Below are 24,799 nucleotides of genomic sequence, written 5' to 3' on the forward strand. Positions count from 1 at the left end.
GTGATTCAACACATGATGTATATGAAAAAGTGTGGTGTACATTCACTGAAGAAAAACTGAATTTGAGTGAAAAATCGAGAGTGTGCATTGTCTCGGTATATTACCGCACCGAACGTGGCGAAAAATTGTGTGGTGTCTGTGTTCTCGGGGCTGGAGGTGAAATGTTCGAGAAGCTCACAGCGGTGCGAAAGCATAGAACAGAGTATTGGAATATTGCATCTGCATCGAGTTGTCAGGACTGTAGGACTCGTCTCTACCAGGTGGTGACGCAGAATATCTGTCCAGACTGTGATCTAGATTGAATAAGGGGTAAGTACCTCATTGAGGAGCAAAATTTATTGCATAGATTTGAAAATTCTTATTCAAACTTTTACCTTGATCTGTTTCAGTACCAGCATCGATCGGAAAGCAGACATTATGGATAAAACGCATAAACTTTTTTATAGAATTCGTTTTCTGTAAAATATACAATAAATTCAATCTAAATGAGTAAAGTCTATTTCAGCCTATTGAAACCACCCATCTCTCTTCTACACTCCGCAACTATCGGATATCAAAAAAATAACTAAATTTTGAAAATCTTGAGCGGACAGACCTCTTATAGAAAAATGTCGAAAAAGTCTTCAGACCTCTTATAGAATTATTGTAGAATAATTTTGCTCTTGAGCTGCAGACCCTTCTGAATGTTTTCATCTCGACATACCACCCAGAGTTCAAAACTCTTGGAGAATATTTTTTTCTCGTTCACTCCGTCTCTCTCATGCTTTTTCTCTCTACGGTCATTCTATCTTTCTCACACCTCTCTCTCCAACTGCAGACCCTTCGTTATGCCCTCCCCCCCCCCCCTCCCCTCCCTTATCTGCATCCGAGGCGAAGAGAAATCCGTAACGCACTGGTCATAAATTAATTAAATGTCGCACACGATTTTTCTCATTCCATCTCTCTCACACTCACCATCGGCTCTATCTCTCCATCTTTTTCCAGGGCCGCGAGAATGTGTGCGACACACACACACGGCCCTACGGCGCGCGGCTTCCCCCTTGCCCCTTCGCTGCCCCCCTCTGGCCCTGGCGCTTCCCCGCACACCGCTCCCCCCTCGCCAGCATTTGAGCCAGAACCGGCGTAGTATTACTACTGACAAGGAACATCACTTTGGTGTCCCCCTCCGATTTTCTTGAAACTGCTGTATGTGAAAGAGCATTCGAAAGTAAGAGACACGTATTTTTTTTTATCGGCGGAAAAACGGTTTTAAGGGGTGAAACCACCCTTGAAAGTAAGGCATGTCAGGGGGTGATTTTGCAGTTTCACCAACAAGCACTCAACTGATTTTGATAAAACCAAAACCAAAATGTTTCTTATCTGAAGTGATGAAAAGTTCACCCTGTGCACGAAAAAAAAAAAAAAAACAGGGGGTTAACCACCCTTACATTCTTATATTTCTCACGCCACAATGAAAAGGAACGAATATGATGGAATGAAACGGATTCTATTTCCATGAAAACATGAAAATAAAGTTCACGTGTTTTTGCATTTTTGCAAAATAGCAGTCTTAAGGGGGTAAACTACCCCTTTTTTGAATTTTCGTACTGTATGTGGCTTATTTCTGTTTTGCATGTTTTGCATGTTTTCGAAATATTATAATAATTTCGAATCAAGATTTTCTGAGGTATCGAAGTCAATACAAGACTCTGAAAGGGTGAATCTTCCCCACTCGATTTTCCTCTTTATTCGCTATTTCAAAATTTCTCCCTGCATTTCGTACAATTTGGTTGCTCTGCATCGAAATTACGAATTTAATAATTTTAGGAACATATAAAACTCGTATTGACCTGGATGGCGGCGGTTTGGCGGGGGGGGGGGGGGGGGGAGAGTTCCCACAACTACTTTTTCGGTGATCATAGAAAGCTTGTAAACTGCACGTAAATGAATAGGTACTATGCTACAGATAAAAATATCTCTATAAAACACTTTCTTAACTTTGGCGGAAAAATAGAGGCGTAGACATATGACCCCGGTGTTTGTGCTAGATAAAAATGTTATCAAGTAGTTATGATCACCTGATACTTTTGGCATTCTCACACACCGAATGACATTAGTCATTCCGAATATTCTTGAGTCATGCATCAGATAAAAACGTTATCAGGCATCGTGAGATTAATAAATATTTTTTTCTTCCGATACTTATTTTCGAAGGCGGTAACCATTAGCATTGTACTAGTGCACATTTGAGTGAGCTCCAAATCGTGCGTGCTTTTTCTGTGCTTTTGGTGTATTGCGCCTACTACTTTTACCAGCATGAAAGTCAACCCAATCAACGTTATCAAATTGTTACTGGCTACATTTGAGGCTATGAACATTGCACAAACTCCTGTTAATAATGCAGAAATAGAGATGAAGGAGAATTTCGAAAAAATTTTAATCGATTCTATGCAAGATTACAACGGGATCGAGATGACACAGGAAGAAACTCTTGATTTTCAAGAACCATTTAAAGAGTTCGAAGCAATTGCTGTTGAAGATATCATATGGTAAAAGGATGATGATGTCGATTCCGACGCTTGTTCTAGTGACGATGAGCTGAGCTATGATTATAAAAAAAAAAACTGTTGAATATTGGAGATCTTGTAAAAAATGAATTACAGTGTTGAAACCGTCAAACAAAAATACAAATCTGTAAAATCCATACGGCAGTTACGACGCTGGGCACAACAACTGAACAAGGGTGGTACATATAAAGAAAAACTAGCTCGAATTTCTGAATACACATTACGGAATATGAAAACTGCTGTAGACGCTGGTGTCATTGTTCATGATATTGACCTTCGAAAGTGGGCTCCACAGGCACAGAAAGAAATAGGCCATGAAGATATACGATTCATAGCCTCTCATAACTGGCTATGGAAATTTAAGAAATCGCATCGCATTGTTTCCAGAAAAATTAATAAATTTATAACGAGAAAAATTGTGGAGGAAGAAGCGCTTCTGCAAACAAATGCGGACAAATTTGTTCAAGATGTTAAATTACTAATAGAAAAGTATGGGTCAAGCAATGTATATAATTCGGACCAAAGCGGTTTTCAACTGGAAATCCATTCAGCACGAACTTTAGCGATGGAAGGATCGAAAAAAGTTGAATGTGTTGTACAATCAGTGTCTTCAACGACCCATAGCTACACGATTCAGCCAACAATAAATGCCAACGGGAAACTACTTTCTCCACTATTCATAGTATTAAAGGAGGCAAAAGGTGAATTTGGACCAAGAGTAACGAACGAATTGTTTAAGCCAGATAACGTCATAGTAACAGCATCAAAATCTGGGAAACTTACTTCCGGTGCATATTATCGTTAAGGGTGCATCAACTTTTTCCAAAATATAGTTATAAATATATAATTTGTTATATGTTTACAGATCATTTTAAAATTTGGATGGAAAAAGTTTTTTTTCCGAATGTTGGAAGTGACAACGTATTACTGATTGATTCCTGGAGTAGACACTGCCCCAAAGTTGTACGTGAAGCCACCCCTTATGATAAAATAATCATCACAATGATTATCCCAAAAGGTACAATTGGAAAAATTCAACCGCTTGATGTATTTGGATTTAGGATATGGAAAAATTTTGTATGACATTTTTCAGATAGTGTTCTATTAGTGGATGCTGATATAAATTTACATTTGAGGAATAATATAATCAAACTACAATCTTTGGCCCACAATCAATTGTCATCTCCACGCTATATCAATCTTTTCAAATATTCATGGTTTAAAAGTAATTATATAACGGAAAAACCGGAATATTTCGAAAATCCTGTTGATTTTGGGTTCGGTCAATCAAAAACACACTGAAATACCTGGTTGCAATAATATAGCGATTATAAAATGTGCATGGTGCAAAAAATCTTTGTGTTTGAAACATTTTTTTGATGAATATCATTATTGTACAACGTATGAGCCATAATTGCTGGAAATCATAGGTTTTATTATATTTTATTTCGATATATGTACTTATCTAATAAAATCCGATTGTATACTATGAGACGGTTAATGAATTGTTAATGTGTATTGAAGTTTGATTTAAAAAAATGTTAGTTAGTAAACAAGATCAACAGCATGGAACTTATTCAGACTTCAAAGTTGAATCGTAGTAAATATCAAATGGCTCCCCTCCTCCTTCCCTTGCCCCGCCAAAATTGAGGTCAATACGATTATTATACATTCCTAAAATTATTAAATTCGTAATTTCGATGCAGAGCAACCAAATTGCACGAAATGCAGGGAGAAATTTTGAAATAGCGAATAAAGAGGAAAATCGAGTGGGGAAGATTCACCCTTTCAGAGTCTTGTATTGACTTCGATACCTCAGAAAATCTTGATTCGAAATTATTATAATATTTCGAATCAGCAAAAACATGCAAAACAGAAATAAGCCACATACAGTACGAAAATTCAAAAAAGGGGTAGTTTACCCCCTTAAGACTGCTATTTTGCAAAAATTCAAAAACACGTGAACTTTATTTTCATGTTTTCATAAAAATAGAACCCGTTTCATTCCATCATATTCGTTCCTTTTCATTGTGGCGTGAGAAACATAAGAATGTAAGGGTGGTTAACCCCCTGTTTTTTTTTTTTTCGTGCACAGGGTAAACTTTTTATCACTTCAGATAAGAAACATTTTGGTTTTGGTTTTATCAAAATCAGTTGAGTGCTTGTTGGTGAAACTGCAAAATCACCCCCTGACATGCCTTACTTTCAAGGGTGGTTTCACCCCTTAAAACCGTTTTTCCGCCGATAAAAAAAAATACGTGTCTCTTACTTTCGAATGCTCTTTCACATACAGCAGTTTCAAGAAAATCGGAGGGGGACACCAAAGTGATGTTCCTTGTGAGATGTGATTCCCACATTCTTATTACGATCGATTTCAACGGCGTTAAGTTCATAACGCACTTCCTCGAATAAATGGCAAATGGCAATGTTAACGAAATTCGTTGCAGCTAACACTGTACCATCCACCATTGTCAGTTTGCCGCAAATGTGAATTGAACTTTTACTCGGCAGAATTGATAAATGTTGATGCTGGATTGAAATACGTATTTCATCACTATTGTTGTATGTTGACGATGCGTATGGTTGATGTGCATGAACCTCATAAGGTATGATGATGGATTCATGAAACATGACGGGTGTCTGGATGTTTACGATTTCTTCCTCCATTGCAGGCAGCAGATGCACAACGAGCAAAGCAGATAATTTCTCACACGCGAACTCCACGAATTTTGAGACCGAAACTCTTCAATAGTAGAAGGTTTTGAGGTGATCTTTGAGCGTTGATCGACGACTGCTTTCGCGATCCCATGTTGGCTTATTAATATTGCCAATAAGATTATTGTAAATTATGCCAATTGAGATTTTATATGAAGTCTTATGGTGATGACTTCACCGCGGAAATTGATCAAATCTCCGTCTTGATCAACAATACGAAGTTATATATTGTCAATGCGACGAGTTGTGATTGGTAGATAAATGACGCTCGACGGTACTTCGATGATTTTATAGCCGGCTGGTACAGATGGGAAAAATTCGTGAATTGTATGAACTTTTCGCTCGTTGATGTATGAACCAGTGGTTATGTTACACTCGACTCGAATGGCGTTCACTTTGAAAATGGACACGGGTAGATCAGACACATGTCTTTTATTGAGCTCCAATCGACGCGACGTAAAACCCAGCAAAGGTCCAATCGAATTTTTGGATGTAAAATCAATCGATTGATTGCACTCAATTTCACTGCGTAGCGTATAATTATTCGGCTTAAGCTGAATTTGAATGTTTTTAGATGCCAACTCAGTTTTCAAATATTTTTCAATATCTTCAATTTCATAGCTGCCCGTTGGAATGGTCACCACATGATTTCCAACGTGAAATTCATTGCAACCAATGTCGATATTTGGAATCGAATTGAATGTGAGCAGCTCGACGAGTCCAAGAGTATAATTTTTGTCGGGCGATAGTTCGACGGGTGGAAAAAATTGCGCCTCGAGTATGGAGGATGATCCAGTAATGGTGATCGTCAAACTATCATCCATGATGCTCGCAGATTTAGAACTAAACACGCAGCTCCATAGTCCTCATTTATATAGTGCATAATTGTCTCGTCGATTTAGTTGTCCACACAAAAATTTCGAGGATAAATGCCCGCATATTATTGTATCGTATTCCTGATACTTTTTATAATTGTATTTCACGCTACCAACATTGAAGTATTTCATGAGTTCGGGTGGAGGTGGGAGATTACCGAAGCTGTCAAAGTATGTGACTCGTTGACCATTCTTTTTATATGCAACCCAGTGTGTCCCAGGGCCCACATTTTCATCCAAATTCACTATTGCTGATTCTTGTGTGAGTGGTCCATTTTCAGGCAAAGTGTCACGCATGAAAACCCCACGAAAGTTACGAATTTTCATGGCTCTCGCATACTTTAGCAGATCGATGTCGGTGAGTGGTTGATGTGGTAGCGTGATTATACGTTTTTTGTCCCGAGGTAAAGACCCAAACCCTGTTTGTATGGTTTCAGATGTAACCCAGTACCCAAAGCGATAGCTTCGAGTGTTCGGTTGTGACGTTTACTTTCCTCCAATTCCTTTTTAGCCGCTTAAGCTTTGACTATTTACAGCTTGACTATTGCAGCACTTCCACCTGACAGTGCACCAACGGCGCTAAGGCCGGCAAAGACGGGTACGAGGAAGGGCAATAAACCGCCGATTTTGCGAGCTACAGGTAGAACCCGAGGCGTGCGTACTTTAACACCTTTAACACTGGCTCGCGCATCTTTCAATGCTGACATGACGATTTCACGGGGGTCACCACTACGAATCATGGCTTTCTTTGCAGCACTGATGATCTTTTTCAGGCAAACACTTTTTTTGTTTTTTTCGTCACTCCTTTCATACCTAGACCAAATTTTTTTTCGCCTTCATAATGTTAGTCACGGCCCAAGCACTTGCTCTTTCACCAAGACTTGCGTCTTTCGAGGTTACACGTTACCAGGCTTGTTCAGCCAAAATTTTATCCGCCAGATGTCGTGCTTCCAAGTTTTTACGATTTTTCGAATATGCGATATCGTGCTCTTTACAAGCAGCGTCCAGCGCGTTTATACCAGGATCACCACGAGCAAGACGTTCGATCAATTTCGAACCAGATCCACAATATTGATAGCCCGGTAGATGAAGTTCCACGGGGAGATTGTTGATTATACTGTTTACCAAACCTTTACCAGGTTTATCATGTACAATCATCACTCTGCAGTAGTTACAACTCGACTGACTGTTCCAACATTATAAAGTTGCATTTATATGATTTTTTTAATCTGACGCATACGAGATGAAGTCGAAGAAACAAGTTTCGAGCGGTCAACTCCCCATAATAAATTTCGATGAATTTATTGTTGGAGCGGGTGGTGTGAAGAAGCATCATGGAAACTTACTAAATTACTTACGTATGGAAACATACGAAATTTAGGACTGCCGAAGGACGGAGCTGAATACTTGGCGGCAGCATTGAAAAAGAGAAACTTGCTATCAAAAAGAATTTATCGTGACAGGGAGAAGGAGTTTCGGCAATTCTTCACTAACGACAAAGAGAATTCATTAGTGTTCTGTTCAGATGTGAACGCTTGATGGATAAATTCAAACACAATATATGCAAAATCGTTGAGAGGAAACTCTTCATTGATTCGTCAAAAAGAAGTCTCAAAGCCGTTCTACTCCACAACGGAAACATATATGCTCCTATTTCAATAGCTCACTCAACCAACGTAAAAGAAAATTACGAAAATTTACAATTGGTATTGGAGAAAATTAAGTATTCGGATCATCAATGGCAAATTTGTGGTGATCTCAAAATTGCAACACTGCTTTTAGGTCAACAATCAAGGTTCACAAAAATCCCTGCTTTTTATGTTTATGGGACAGTAGAGACAGAAAAAAAAACACTATGTTCAGAAAGGGTGGCCAACAAGAACAAACTTCGATCTAGGCCATAACAACATCATACGAACATCATTGATCGATCCTTCGAAATATCTGCTACCACCACTCCACATTAAGCTTGGTCTTATAAAGCAGTTTGTCAAAGCTCTGGACAAAGATGGCGATTTTTTCCAGTATTTGGGAGAAAAGTTTCCCGCGATGAGTGATGCGAAATTAAAGGAGGGTATATTTGATGGACCATAAATTCGTAATTTATTTGGAAACGAAAATTTCATTAAAAAAATGAACGATACTGAGAAGGCAGCATGGAAAAGTTTCAAAAACGTTTCTCAGAACTTTTTGTGAAATGAGAAAAGTGAGAATTACCAGGATTTAGTTGAAGAGTTGTTGGAAAATTTTAGAAACTTGGGTTGTTTGATGAATCTCAAACTGCACTTTCTACACTCCCACCTCGACTACTTTCTTGAAAACCTTGGAGATCTAAGTGAAAATAAGGAAAAAAATTTCATTAAGACATTAGCGAAATGGAGAACCGGTATCAGGGAAGGTGGAATTTCAATATGATGGCAGATTTTTACTGGACGCTAAAGAGAGAAAGAGGAAGAGAAACCCACTGCATAGGTCGTTCGAAGAGAAAAGAATCCGTTACAAGAGAAGGACGGTTTAACATAGATGAAGATTTTTTTTCTTCTCATATTATTGTAGAAAATGAAAAAAAAAATCAATTAAGCAGACTTGAAAGAACAATCATGCCGGCGATAGTTTTATATTCAAGTTTTTTATACAATTTTCCCCAGTTTCTATTTTATTGCAGACAGAATATATCGATTTTTTTATTTGTGTTCAGTTTAAAATGAATCATGCATATGTAAAACATTTTGAAAAATATTTTTTGACGCTTTTTGCTATTTTTTTGTTACTTTTCACGATCTTCGATAGAAGTACGCATGATCGGTATTACTAGCTACCAGAATCGGATTGAGCTGCTTGAAATTCGTAAAGAACAATTTTAGCCGGTTTATTCCATGGAAGCAAAATTTTGGAGACGTACGAGTTAAATTGTAGCCCGGTTTCGGTTTCAGCGCATCAAAATACAAAAAGAGCGTACTCGATCTAGATCAATAAAAGTCTTCTTTTACCCATGCTAGCGATTTTGACCCATTTTTAGAGATTTTTGCAGTTTACTTAAAATTTTGCGGGTATATCAGCCGATCTGACTCCAGATTCAAATTCAACGCATCAAATTACATAAAAAACACCCCTGATTGAGGTCGAAGATAACTTTTATCATGCTTTAAACAGTAATTTTTCGTCAATTTGCGGTTTTTTGGAATTTCCGCCAAAGTTTTGTGATGTATCAGTCAATCTAACCTTCGATTTAGATTCAGCGTATCAAATTACATGAAAAACAGCTTACAAGAAAAAATTAGAAGAAAAAGGACGAAGACAACTTTTATCATGCTTTTAACAGCAATTTTCCGCAATTTTAGCGGTTTCTCGGAATTAACTCAAAATTTTGGGGGTTAATCGGTCAATTTAACCCTCGATTCCGATTCAGCGCGTCAAATTACATAAAAAACACCACCGACTAAGGTCGAAGAGAACTTTCATTATGCTCTTAACAGCGATTTTCCGCAATTTTTGCGGTTTTTTTGAATTTACTTAAAATTTTGGAGGTATATTGGCCAATCTGACCCCGGATTCGGATTCAGCGGGCTAAAATATGTAGAGATTGATGGGTCCGGATCTAAGTACTTATCACTATTTTTTTTTGTGTGCCGGTGTTCCAACACCGCTTCTTCAACAACCACTTTCAACAACCAATCATAACATCTGAAAATGGATGTCGTCGGATCGAACCAATCAGAAACTCGAGAGCATCAAAGTGCCTTTGATAATGTTGTAAATACAGACACATAAATTCTTGAATGTGTTGGTAACTTTTGCATAATCTGGAGCCTGTGCAAAGTTTTTTCTCAGTAATTACGCCACCGATAATGCTGATTTTGGGCGCAATCGAAACAGATTTTATTAATTAGTGTCGAGTTAAATTTTCAAAGCCTCATATGACTCAGGAGTTTCGTAATTGAACAAAATGTCAAACCATTTTTACTCCTACAACCGCGAATCGTTTTATTCAGAGAAAAGATTATCTCGGCGAGCTCGGGCCAGCAGACGACAGGGCTGTTAATGTACTTATCCCGAGACTCTACCAAGTCTCTTGATAAAAATAATAAAGATATAATGATACACGGCCGTTTTGACTCACTCTGCATACAAAATTTCCTTTTAATACTTGGCGTCAAGACACTGCCGCGTCTCTAGACACGGTCGTCTTGACTCGCTCTGCCTACAAAATTTCTTTTAAATACTTGGCGTCAAGATGCTGCCACGTCTCTAGATTATGTGACATAAGGACATGGAATAAAATGAAGCTTAAAAACATACCTGTAGGAGATGTGTGATCGACACTTTTTTCAAAATTGTCAGCATTGGTGGACAATCATTAAAGCATAAGTTTATCGATAAGTCTGCATCGCAATTGTTCAAGTCAAATAGACTATTGTACTGAATAATCAATCTGTAATGAATGGTTCATATTATTTTGATATTTTTGAAAGTGAATTATCGAATTTTTTACCTGAAAATTTTTTGTAAAAAAGCATCGGTCCTGCGTATAACGACCTCTTGCAAGAGGGTGTCTAAGAATTTCGCTGTTACTTTGAATCCACTTTTCAAAACCAAGGACGAATAATTGAATTTATATTTCACGATCCTGTGTAAAGGTTCTGGAAGGCGAATTATTTTCCTGTAACTCTGTAGTAGCTGACCCAATTCATCGATCCAAGGTCCCAAGATCTGTAAAGGATTCATTAATGTGTCCATATGAAATTCATAAAGACGAAGTGGGAAGAAGAGAAATGTGTGGCTCCACAAAAATCAAGAGATGCGAAGTAGTAATGCTACGTCGATTCTAACCCATGGGGTTCTCAGGGAGGAGCGGTGTGCGGGGAGCCGCACACGTAAATATGGGGGGGGGGGGGGGCGGCAGCGATGGATCAGGAGATGAAGAGAGGGAGTAGAGAGAGATGGAATTATTGTGTCATACGCCCTTTGGAAAAAAAAGGAGAGATAGAGTCGCTGGTGAGTTTGAGAGAGATGGAATGAACGTAAGAAAAAATCATAAGTCTAGAAGAGAGTAAATGGTGAGCATGAGAGAGACGGAATGAACTTTACCATATATTCTACAAGAAAATATTTTTCTATAAGAGGTCTGCCGGCTCAAGATTTTGAATTCTGGGTAAGTGTCAAGATGAAAACATTGGAATGCCATTGGTTCATCATCGGCTGAAGAATGCACAGCCGGATGTAGATAAGGAAGGGGGAAGGGTCTGTAATTGGAAAGAAAAATGAACTTTACCATATATTCTAAAATAGTTCTATAAGAAGTCTGTCCGCTTTTGAACTTTTTCAATATTATGGAATTGTTTTTCATTACTTCTGTTCTGACTAAAAATGAACTCGAATCAATTCCTAAGGTTCTGCTCATAAAATATTATGGCAAATTCATTCCATCGCTATTGGATCGATTACCTGAACATTTGAAGAGTGATAGTGAAGTTCAGTCTTATCAATATTCTCACGATCATTTAAATCCACCGTGGATGTCGACTCATATTGATGCTCTAGGACCAATAAGTCAACAGTGTGAAAAAAGTTGGATCATGGAACAACTAGTGAATATTTATGCAATTTATTGCATACGGAATCCGCGTGAAATAACGGCGGAAGAACTCCTTATTATATCACCATCAACGTTCAAGAAATATTTCAGTGACTTTACGGATGTTTTGTGGGAGCGTTTTCCATATTACTACAAATCTGACGTTGAAATTCAATCGTTGCGTCGATGCCATGATCATTGGAATACGGCTTCGATGGAAGATCACATTAATGCTCAGGCCCCTCTACGAAAAAATTGTGGAAAATGTCGGGAGAGTGACACGCATGAACGTGCAGAGGTGGAGGGGGAATAATCGTCAAAGTTCTAGAGAAATCGAGAGCAACATCATCAGTCAGCTGCTGCTTTAGTTCGAAAGCAGACGAGAAAAAAATCACTCTTCAAAAATGGAGTTTACATCTCTGAACAAAATTGCCACGCTGGAAAACAACATACCAACGAAGAAGCTGATTGAACTTGAGGTCGGGACTGATCATCCAATTCATCATAGACATAGAAAAAAAATTCAGAACCACGAAAAAAATTCTATAAATATAATAAACGAAAAATTGAAAAGTTCAAAAAAATTTAACAAAAATAAAAAACAATCGAAAAAATTCTGTAAAGGAAAATAAAAAAATTTCAAAAACATTCATAAATATTGAAGACATTGAAAAATGTACTATCCAAGTTACATGTAGTATAAAAATGTATGATATCAATTGGAGGCCAAGTTTTTATTGATAATTTGGAATATTTATCCAACAAATTGGAAACTTTAATGAAATTCATGATAATTATTTTCAAGAAAAAAGTTAATGAAAAAAAAGTCATAATGGAAGTTACGTGCAGTACTAAAATGTATTATATCAATTCGAGGTCAAGTATTTATCAGTTATTCGAAATATAATCTCCGGCGACAAATGAGCGTTGAGAATCCTTGTCGGGCTCACAACGTTTTATCAAAATTACTAAAAAAATAATGAAAATAAAATCATTAAAAATTCACATGAAAGTCATTCGTTACTTCAACAAGGTACACACTTTAAAGAATCGATTCCCCTCCGACTTTCAGGATCCCCTGGTATTATTCACAACATTCAACTTCGATTGGATCGGTACAAATTATGTTCAAATACGTCTTAAACGTACTTGTCCGGCCCATCACTTTTTATTCAAATTGCTCATTCGACAACAAATCAAAAACGAAGTTAATGCATGTGTTAATATTAAGGAACATTAATTCCCGAGAAAACAATTTTCCTTCGAATCGCTCTTGTCAAAATGAAACGAAAATGAAAGATGAAGTTGATTAATCTATTTATATTATATGGAGTCATAATTCACAACAAAATCATTTTTCTACAAATTCCAGGAATCCACGTGTCGTACTCGACTAGTGATATTTATCAAAATGTGTACGTGACTATAGAAAAAAAAACATTGCATGGCTGAGTAGGTTCGAAAATTTCTAGTAATGCGCCTGATTATTTCTCATTTTCATTGGTTCTTACCGAATGGTATGTGTTCACTGAAGAAATTGAGAAGTGGATATTGCTATACGAACTTGCGAACAATCAAGTTCAAATTACTTGGAGATATTATTTTTATTTTTATCCATTTTATTATATTTGTCATTATAGAAGAGCCCTGATTTGTTGTCGAATGAGCAATTTGAATAAAAAGTGATGGGCCGGACAAGTACGTTTAAGACGTATTTGAACATAATTTGTACCGATCCAATCGAAGTTGAATGTTGTGAATAATACCAGGGGATCCTGAAAGTCGGAGGGGAATCGATTCTTTAAAGTGTATACCTTGATGAAGTAACGAATGACTTTCATGTGAATTTTTAATGATTTTATTTCCATTAATTTTTTAGTAATTTTGATAAAACGTTGTGAGCCCGACAAGGATTCTCAACGCTCATTTGTCGCCGGAGATTATATTTCGAATAACTGATAAAACATTTGGTTCAAAGGAACAAAAGGTTGTCAAATAAATGCAAAAGGGACGAGTACATCGGATGACGAATAGACAAAATTTTTAACATAATGGTATGTAAAAAAAATTACGAAACCAACTGTGTTTGAATAAAACAATTAAGAAAAGCTTTCACAAATCATGAAAAAACATTATATTAAAAAAAATAAAAATCTGGAATTATTTTGTAAAGGAAAAAAAAAATCAAATAGAACGTGAAAAATTCATTCTTACGGGAAGTATCCGGAACTTGAGAAAGTTCTAAAACTTGCTTCAAATGAGCAATTCATTACTAAAGGTTATAAAAAAACCATTTCAAACGTAATGAATAAAAAAAATGAATCTGCTAAATCCTGGTAATGTATGAAAAACGTTTGGTGTTCAAATGAACAAAACGTTGTCAAATAAATGCAAGTGACGAGTACATCGGATGGCGAATGAAAAAAATTAAAAACATAATGGTATGTAAAAAAAATTATGAAACCAACTGTAAATAATTTCAACAACACAATTAAGAAAAGCTTTCACAAATCGTGAAAAAAATATTATATTTAGAAGAAATACAAATCCGTAATTATATTGTAAAGGAAAAAAAAATTCAAATAGAACGTGAGAAATTCATTCCTACGGGAAGCATCCGGAACTTGAAAAAGTTCTAGTGAATCAAAAAGTTACCAAAAAATCGCATCAAAGGTAAAAGTCATTTGTTACTCTATGGTGACAGATACTTAGAAGAAAATCGATTCTTCTCAGACTTTCAGGATCCCTTGGTATTCACAATATTCGATGTCGATTTCGTGTCGGTACAAATTATGTTTAAATATGTGCTAAAAGTACTTGTCCGGCCCATCACTTTTCATTCAAATTGCTCATTCAAATAAGAATCAAACTAGACCTTAATTAATGTATTATTTTTATGGAACTAGTATTAACGCTGCCGTTACACGCCCACCTGAATTCGAACATCATCTCATATATGCTCGGCGGCAACTATTTCTTCGCAACAATTCACTCATGTTTTTATGTTGATTTTAACAAAGTGCAATTGTGTATGTGATAATAAAAAAAAACGAGATTATACAGACGAATCCTCTCGAAAATTTATTAAAATGTGATTTATTATCAGTTGAATATCTTCAGTAATTGAATAGGTTAGTTGCTATAACAAATAAAATTCGGTTGAAGAAGGAAATGTGAAGTAAAAATTGCCGTCATTTCAATATAAACTGGAGAGTTAATTTAGAAGCTTGACAATTTTTATCGTCCGAAGGGTATTTTTTCATCAATACACAATAATATCTCTTGTATATTACAAAAAAATTGAATGCAATTAAGTTAAAATCTCTTGGAGATAATTTTCTCAATTCCCTCTGTAGGCATACATATGATCCATTAGATCTAAAAGAGCCCTGATTTTTATTTGAATGAGCAATTTGAATGAAAAGTGATGGGCCGGACAAGTACTTTTAGCACATATTTAAACATAATTTGTACCGACACGAAATCGACATCGAATATTGTGAATACCAAGGGATCCTGAAAGTCTGAGAAGAATCGATTTTCTTCTAAGTATCTGTCACCATAGAGTAACAAATGACTTTTACCTTTGATGCGATTTTTTGGTAACTTTTTGATTCACTAGAACTTTTTCAAGTTCCGGATGCTTCCCGTAGGAATGAATTTCTCACGTTCTATTTGAATTTTTTTTTCCTTTACAATATAATTACGGATTTGTATTTCTTCTAAATATAATATTTTTTTCACGATTTGTGAAAGCTTTTCTTAATTGTGTTGTTGAAATTATTTACAGTTGGTTTCATAATTTTTTTTACATACCATTATGTTTTTAATTTTTTTCATTCGCCATCCGATGTACTCGTCACTTGCATTTATTTGACAACGTTTTGTTCATTTGAACACCAAACGTTTTTCATACATTACCAGGATTTAGCAGATTCATTTTTTTTATTCATTACGTTTGAAATGGTTTTTTTATAACCTTTAGTAATGAATTGCTCATTTGAAGCAAGTTTTAGAACTTTCTCAAGTTCCGGATACTTCCCGTAAGAATGAATTTTTCACGTTCTATTTGATTTTTTTTTTCCTTTACAAAATAATTCCAGATTTTTATTTTTTTTAATATAATGTTTTTTCATGATTTGTGAAAGCTTTTCTTAATTGTTTTATTCAAACACAGTTGGTTTCGTAATTTTTTTTACATACCATTATGTTAAAAATTTTGTCTATTCGTCATCCGATGTACTCGTCCCTTTTGCATTTATTTGACAACCTTTTGTTCCTTTGAACCAAATGTTTTTCATACATTACCAAGATTTAACAGATTCATTTTTTTTATTCATTACGTTTGAAATAGTTTTTTTTTATAACCTTTAGTAATGAATTGCTCATTATTGAAGCAAGTTTCCAGAGAATAGATCGAACAACTTCTTATAAATCATCCAGCATTTATTTTTTGGACTACACGAGTAACACGTCGGGTTTCATTCATCAGTCGAGGTTACATAAAACATAAATGTACTTGTCTCCAATTTTTTTACAGCACTCATGCTGTTTTCACGGTTTGATTTGACTACTTTTTGTGCACTGTGAACTTTAAAAAAATTCACAGGCCATGTTACGACACAACTATTATCATTAATTCATTTTTTTGTTCGTTCCAAGAAATACACATAACTATTCTTGGCGTTTCTCGGCCAACTTCTTTTTTCGACCTTAGCATCATCAGCAAAAACCCATGACGTACCAGATCTTAACATGTTCGTATAATGCCCTTCAAATACTGTTCGATCATGATGGAAAATAGCACTATTGACTTTATATTTTTCGCCGCAAACAGTAACTACAGCGGATGGAATACCTTTAATACTAAAATCAATCTTTGAAAGTTTCATAGTTTTTTCATCTATAGATAATATTAAAAGTTGAAGAATCAAAACGCCTTGAACAGTTGATAGCGAAGTTTTTGTTAAGAGTGTTCCCATTCCGCCACAAGCTGATGACCTTCAATCGGATTCCACTGAGACAAACTATGTTCGATTAATTCCTGTAAAGTAAAAGCTTTTTCAACACGCGGAAAGCTCAAAACTAGTATATTATTTGCTTGTTCATCTGTGGTCGTATATTGACAAGCTTTACATCGAACTTTAATAATCAATTTATGTTCTACAGCATTTTGAAGTAAATCAGATTTTTTGCAGATTCCCATGAAAAATTCAGAAACGTCGTGGTGTTTTTTTTTTGAATAAACGATTCTCCTACATATTCTCTTACAACGCATGAACTCACTGATTTATTTCTTTCCACATAAGACCGAAGTAAAAGAGGTATAGGATTTTCTTTCTCCTCCGAAGTTCTGAAAAATTCTTCCCTAAGAGGTTTGCAATTGAAAATACATTGTATAATAGAATTAGCATAACACGAAATACCATCCGTATTGGTTAATCCGTTAATAGACCAGGAGCTCATATTTTTCCATTCACTTGCCGCTGATTGACACTCCATAACATTTTTGGATATAGCCCAAACAAAATCTGGAATTTTGGGAGCCCATTGTTTGGCAAACTTTATGAGGACAAGATCTGTACGAAATTTCTGTCTGAGACGATTGTATTCCCTTATAGCTAACTCATCTGCTTTTACAGAATGGGGATCGAAATTGATTAAATGTAGTCCGTCTAAGGTAGTAACACGAGAAAGACCGACATAAGTCTGTCCACAAGTGAATATAGAATCTCCTGCACTATAATTATTACCTATCAGTGTATTCGGAAAAATTTTTAATTAATAAAATAGATTTTTAGTTTCCCTACCTTGGAAATTTTTTTAAAAATTCCCTGCCTCATTGAAAGAGAAAAATATATCAAATTACGGCTAATAAAAATTCCAGATAACGCGATATTGAAAATCCAACTTACACAGAATTAGTTTTTTTGAAAAATCATTTTATTATACATTAAAGTTGTTTTAAGTACTATACAGCCAAACAAACATGCGCGCGCATATTTTATTTCCAACTTAAATTTTACTTTGTTCGATTAAAAATCATCAATACTTTCGAATAGTCTGTTATGCGGTTACAAATTCAGCGCCATTTTCTAAATTATCAAGAATTCCATCAACGCCCTCATAAATTTCTTCTCCAACCCCATTGACTCCTGAATTAACGAGTCAGAGCAAATTTCAAAATGGACCATATTTTTTACCAAAATACATTAAGCCAACTCGTTTCTGAAAAACACGATGAACCAAGCCACAAGTCCGTAACTTCTTATCAGCAACAACGAGGAAAACTGCAAAAAACGTTTGAAACACTTATATATATATATATATATATATATATATATATATATATATATAAGTGTTTCAAACCATGATTGCAATAATTTCCATCATCGACTAATTCGTAGCGTTAAACTTGGATACTGACTTACCTTGAGAAACACTTGAATCAATGGTTTTGTCTTGGCAAGAGCAACACGAAAAATGACCAAGCAATTTGGACGGAATTCTCACAGCGAAAATCCAGAAATATTTTTTTTTTAACTGAAATAGAATACAATTAATCACATAATGATGACTTCGTTTCTCATTCAATTTGATATAAAACTACAAAGAAATGCATATAAATATACCTGAATCGAAATTTCATTCTCTGTAGTATCGCACCTTCCAGAACTGAAAAGTTCTAACATATTCCCAACGAGTCTGACCCAAGAATCTCATTCCCAGTATCCACTCATTTGAAGCCCTTGGCTCAAGGAATACCTCCATATCAATCACTTGAGATCACGAAATCTGGACAATCAAGACTTTGAGCCATATATTTCCATGGAACGCTTGAGACTGTAAAACCGTGTTGACCAACCAAACTGAGGTCATGGAAAAATCACACCGTGTCCATTTGAATCAAAAGAGTTTTATCAGGAAACACCGCTTCCACTGTAATAAAAAAAATTTTTATTGCAATTTCATCTTCATCTATACTATTAAACTGAACGAGTTTATAGGGCTTGTGGTTTATATTCTGATTGAGGATCAAATTTTGATACCTTTATCTCAGATTTGCTGGTCCGTAACAAGTTCTGACACTTTAGGAACCTGTACGCTTGGACCATTGCGACAATCTTCAAAACCAAAAATGAAAAGGAACAGCAACAGACCGCTTCCACATTTCATTAGCACTGGAGATAAAAGATTCTGTAATCAGAAAATTACTATTATATTGAAAAATTATTCTACTTACTCAAAAGCATTGTCACCGGAGCCTGCAAGTATACTCACCCGCACTTGATCTTTCTTCATTTTCTTTGCAGATCAACGTTGATCCAAACCTCAAGAAATCTCTATCCGAAAGGAACCAAAATTTTATCTCGGTCTTCTGACTGGCAGTCTTCTAGTATGAAACTTTAACGCTGTTGATTGCAATTTCATCTTCATCTCTACTATTAACTTGTGATTTAAATTCTGATTGAGGATCAAATTTTGATACCTTTATCTCAGACAACAAAATTTTTGCTGGTCCGTAACAAATTCTGACACTTTAGGAACCCGTGGACTTGGACCATTGCGACAGTCTTCACAACCAAAAATGAAAAGGAACAGCAACAGACCACTTCCACATTTCATTAGCACTGGAGATAAAAGATTCTGTAATCAGAAAATTACTATTATATTGAAAAATTATTCTACTTACTTAAAAGCATTGTCACCGGAGCCTGCAAGTATACTCACCCGCACTCTATCTTTCTTCATTTTCTTTGCGGATCCAAAAATTTTTGTTAATCCAAAAATTCAGAATACGGACCAACTCAAGAAATCTCTATCCGGAAGGAACCAAAATTTTATTTCGGTCTTCTGACTGGCAGTCTTCTGCGTATGAAACTTTAACTGTTGAAAACACAATCTTGGATTTCGACCTCGATTTCGCTTTTTTTCATCTTTACTTTTTTCACCATTTCCACTAAACATTGTCCTGCTTTTAAATAGTCGGTGAATAGTCGGTGAAAACTGTTACATTCGCGATCTTTCTTTTATATCACGGAAATATATATATATATATACTTGTACTACACAGAACTGTCAAACGCGATCTTTATAACCTCATTCATTTAACAACACACCATACGTCATATCACGAAATATATATAAGTATATACTTGTATTATGGCACCAGAAAAAAAATATATAAGTATATAAAATGTATTATGGCACCAGATTTGTCACTAAAAAAAAACAAATAAACATCAAAAATGTGTGCGAAAATCCGACCCATTTTTTGATGCTATTAAAAAATAAATAATTAATATCTCTTCAACGCGTTAAGCTACAGAGTTCGAAGAGGTCGCGATCGAAAGAAAAAAAAAATAAAAAATACGTTAACTTATAATATTCTCTGGAATACTATAGTTAATTAATTATTAAAGAAACAAATTTTGAAAATTTTCGAAAACAATTGGAAACGCTATCGCTCCGGTAAAGAGTCTCTGGCAGCAACTCGTCATATCATGTTGTTGTTATAAATGTACTTGTCTCAGAGTCGCTGCCGCGACTCTAGATACTTGACCTCGAATTGATATAATACATTTTAGTACTGCACGTAACTTCCGTTGTGTCTTTTTTTTCATTAAGTTTTTTCGTGAAAATAATTATCATGAATTTCATTACAGTTTCCAATTTTTTCGATAAATATTCCAAATTATCAATAAAAACTTGGCCTCCAATTGATATTATACATTTTTATACTGCATGTAACTTGGATAGTACATTTTTCAATTTGTTCAATATTTATGATTTTTTTTTGAAAATTTTTTATTTTTCTTTACAGAATTTTTTCGATTGTTTTTTATTTTTGTTGAATTTTTTTGAACTTTTCAATTTTTCGTTTATTATTTTTATAGAATTTTTTTCCTGGTTCTAAATCTTTTTTCTGTCATCCAGAAACAAGAGACCATCAATGTACTTGTCCCAACCTTTTTTTCCCTAGGGGAAGTTTATGGTTTGATATCACGCCTTTTTTCTCAAATGTTCCTCATTTATGTTATGACGGTTATAGGATTTTAGTATAAATTTCTACGAATTATTTGCTTAGTACATTTTTATAGATTCCATTCTCATACGAACATTTTTTATGGGATAATCTTTTGCATGAAATTATCAGCAAATAAGGGACCATCAATGTATTTTCCCAATCTTATTTTCCCTAGGTATGATGTTCGGCTTATAAAGTTGGTTTCCACCATAAAAGACCAATTTTTCGTAAAAATTGTAGTGAAAATAATTCGTCACAAGTCTGCTCTTGAACTTTGGCGATTTTTTTCCTTATACTCTAATATGTTATGCCTATTAGGAACTAAACAGCATGGAGGAATCCGGGATGAGGCCCGCAAAATGAATTTCGGTTTATAATGTTTGTTTCCACGTAAAAGACCAATTTTTCTTCAAAATTGTACTGAAAATATTTCGGCACTGGTTTGGTCTTGGACTTTGGTGATTTTTCTCCTTGTCTTCTAATATGTTTTGTCTATTGGGAATCCAAGAGCATGGAGAAATGCGTGTTGTGGGCCATAATATGATTTTCGGCTTATAACGTTGGTTTCCACGAAATAAGATCTATTTTTCGTTAAAATTGTACTGGAAATATTTCGTCACAGGTCTGTCTTTGGACTTTGGCGATTTTTTTCCTTGTACTCTAATATGTTTCGTCTATTTGGAACCCAAGAGCATGGGGAAAAGTGTGTTGCGGGCCGAGATATGATTTTCGGCCTATAACGTTGGTTTCCACGAAAAACAACAAATTTCTCGTCAACATTGTACAGAAAACATTCCGTCACAGGTCTGTCCATGGAGTTGGGCTATTTTTTTTCTTCTACTCTAATTTGCTATGCTTATTGGGAACCCAAGAGAATGGTAGAAAGCGGGTTGGGGGCCGAGATATGATTTTCGGCTTATCACGTTGGTTTCCACGAAAAAGGACCTATTTTTCGTCAAAATTGTACTGGAAATATTTCGGCACTGGTTTCTTCTTCCACGTTGGTGATTTTCCCCCTTATCTTCTAATATGTTTTGTGTAATAGGAACCCAAGAGAGTGAAGAAATGCGTCTCGTGGGCTGTAATATGATTTTCGGCTTATAACGTTGGTTTCCGCGACAAAAGATCTATTTTTCGTCAAAATTGTACTGAAAATATTTCGTCACCTGTCTGTCCTTGGCCTTTGGCGATTTTTTCCAAGTCTTCATACCAAGAAAGAACTGATGTAAAGATTTCCTTAATAGAACAGATTTTATTTATCCTTTTTCTTCAAAATTCAAATGAAAGATAGATCAAATTCAAGACACGAAAAATCCAACAGATTTGCCCACTTTAAATGTCGCTTTTGCATTCTGAATCTAGAGATTTCATTTCATCCAAAACGTGCCCTCAATCAAATATATTTCCAAAGTTTGCAAGCGGCCGCTGAGGTTCAATTATCCACAGTTTGATAGTTGCTGAAAAAAAGTACCCGTAAACTTCTACCATTTATTATGCCAGAACTCAAAACAGCAAAAAAAACTAAGCGAACTTAATTCAACAAAGCAACAGAATTCAAAGACGTTTAAGGTGCCTGCATTGGTTTTGGAGAAAAACCATTTCAGGACAATTCAAAAATTAATTTAAAAATTCGAAAACTCACAATGGAGTAGAAAAAGGAAAATTGAAGTATCTAGAAATGCGGAAGACTTTTGTGATGAATTTTCTAGATTACATGATACGATTGGAGGAAATGATTTGAATGATTGGCACACATGCTGCAACACAGAAATATCAAAGTTTGGAAGTATTTGCTGTATATCAGTCATACAAACTTCAATACTATTTGAAAAGGAACACTTAAAAACTTGCCGAACCAAGTTCCATTACATATTACCATAATCAAAGATAAGGGGTGATCCGTCGCATATATATTTATCCACAGAAATTTCAGAGTTCGCCGGTATCTGCTGCGGTTCAATGTATCTGCGCAATGAGCTTCGAAGACGGCAATTTCAAATCTATCCATAAATGTGTATACGCGTACTCTGACCGCTACAAGCATAGGCTCCTTGGCCCCCATGATCACCAATTCCTGGTGAGAATATTCTTGTTCCAACCAATGAGCAATGAAAAAAATCCTGGGCCAATTACATCAAAGTTTGAAATGGCATGCGCAAGCATATAGCATGTGCATTTCAGTTCTGACTATGAATGTACAATATATATGACGTCAACTTCAGAACGTAGCACACGGCGCAGCACAACTGGTAACAGCAGTCATAAATCAATCAATATACATATATATATGGGTACAAACCATGTGTCAGTTTTTGATCGTAAGAATAAAGTTTCGACATTACGAAGTGCGTGCGGGATAAATAAAAAAATAATTTTCATCATCTAAAGAAGTGCAGATTACTATTTATGTTGTTATTTGTGATATATTAAACCGGTATCAAAGCGGCCGCGTAAATGTAGTCTGTGATGTGTGTGTGAAAAAGAATATAAAAAATGCGCGATGCATATGTCAACGAAACTTTTCAAGATTTCATTATTTCGTTCGATTGGAAATAATTGTTAACTGATATAATCCTACAATTAAACCAGAGTACGAAAAATATTGTCCAGTGCGAATATATCGTCAGTGGCGTGGTTATATGTCAAGGTTATATATACGAATAAATAGAACTAAAATACACGCAACTGTTAGAATGATATTAGTAACTTTAATTAAATAAATGTTTTCTAATTTATATCTTGTGTTGTCATTATTTTTAAACATCCCCATATTTTGCTTGATATTCAGTTTGGCTCTGCCCTCTCCGATCCTTGTTTTCAACCCATCAGTTTGCAGCGGATCGAATCATATTATTAATTCGTTGCCTAATATGTGTCTTATGAATTTCTACTCCTTCATGATGATTGTGGTAACATGATTCGAGAGGTTTCTAACCATGATCTTGAATTGCACATTTTATAAATCAGATTTTCAAAAAAAAATCTGGTCTTGGTATAGTGTGTAGTTATTCTAATTAAAAAATTGATTATAAAAGTCTTCAGTTGCTCATTTATGAATAGATTTGAAATTGCTGTCTTCGAAGCTCATTGCGCAGATACATTGAACCGCAGCAGATACCTGCGAACTCTGAAATTTTTGTGGATAAATATATATGCGACGGATCACCCCTTATCTTTGATTATGGTAATATATAATGGAATTTGGTTCGGAAAGCTTTTAAGTGTTCCTTTTCAAATAGTATTGAAGTTTATATGACTGATATACAGCGAATACTTCCAAACTTTGATATTTCTGTGTTGCAGCATGTGTGCCAATCATTCAAATCATTTACTCCAACCGTATCATGTAATCTAGAAAATTCATCACAAAAGTCTGCCGCTTTCCTAAATACTTCAATTTTCCTTTTTCTACTCTATTCTGAGTTTTTGAATTTCTAAATTCATTTCTGAATTGTCCTGAAATGGTTTTCCTCCAAAACCAATGCAGGTACCTTAAAGGTCTTTGAATTCTGTTGCTCCGTTGAATTAAGTTCGCTTAGTTTTTTTGCTGCTTTGAGTTCTGGCATAATAAATGTTAGAAGTTTTCGGGTACTTTTTTTCAGGAACTATCAAACTGTGGATAATTGGACTTCAGCGGACACTTGCAAACTTTGGAAATATATTTCACTGGGGGCACATTTTGGATGAGATGAAATCTCTAGATTCAGAATGCAAAAGCGACATTTAAAGTGGGCAAATCTGTTGGATTTTCCGTGTTCTTTCATTTGAATTTTGAAGAAAAGGGATAAATAAAATCTGTTCTATTAAGGAAATCTTTACGTCAGTTCTTTCTTCGTTCAAAGACTTGGAAAAAATTGCCAAAGGCCAAGGACAGACCGGTGACAAAATATTTCCAGTACAATTTTGCCGAAAAATAGATCTTTTATCGCGGAAACCAACGTTATGAGCCGAAAATCATATTACAGCCCACGAGACGCATTTCTTCACTTTTTTGGGTTCCTATTACACAAAACATATGAGAAGATAAGGGGGAAAATCACCAACGTGGAAGAAAAAACCA

General features: G+C 35.3%; 1 protein-coding gene across 1 annotated transcript in view; it reads right to left on the bottom strand.

Moving 5' to 3' along the window:
- LOC122415295 (uncharacterized) overlaps positions 1 to 24,799 on the bottom strand; it is a 768,161-nt gene that overhangs the window by 527,239 nt on the left and 216,123 nt on the right. The window contains exons 2-3 of the mRNA XM_043427283.1: positions 10,629 to 10,846; positions 10,436 to 10,568 (exon numbers count right to left, since the gene is read on the bottom strand). Of these exons, the coding sequence (XP_043283218.1) occupies positions 10,436 to 10,568; positions 10,629 to 10,846 (351 nt within the window). The remainder of the gene's footprint in view (positions 1 to 10,435; positions 10,569 to 10,628; positions 10,847 to 24,799) is intronic.

Source organism: Venturia canescens, chromosome 8 (assembly GCF_019457755.1).
Source record: "Venturia canescens isolate UGA chromosome 8, ASM1945775v1, whole genome shotgun sequence".
Taxonomy (NCBI): Eukaryota; Metazoa; Arthropoda; class Insecta; order Hymenoptera; family Ichneumonidae; genus Venturia; species Venturia canescens.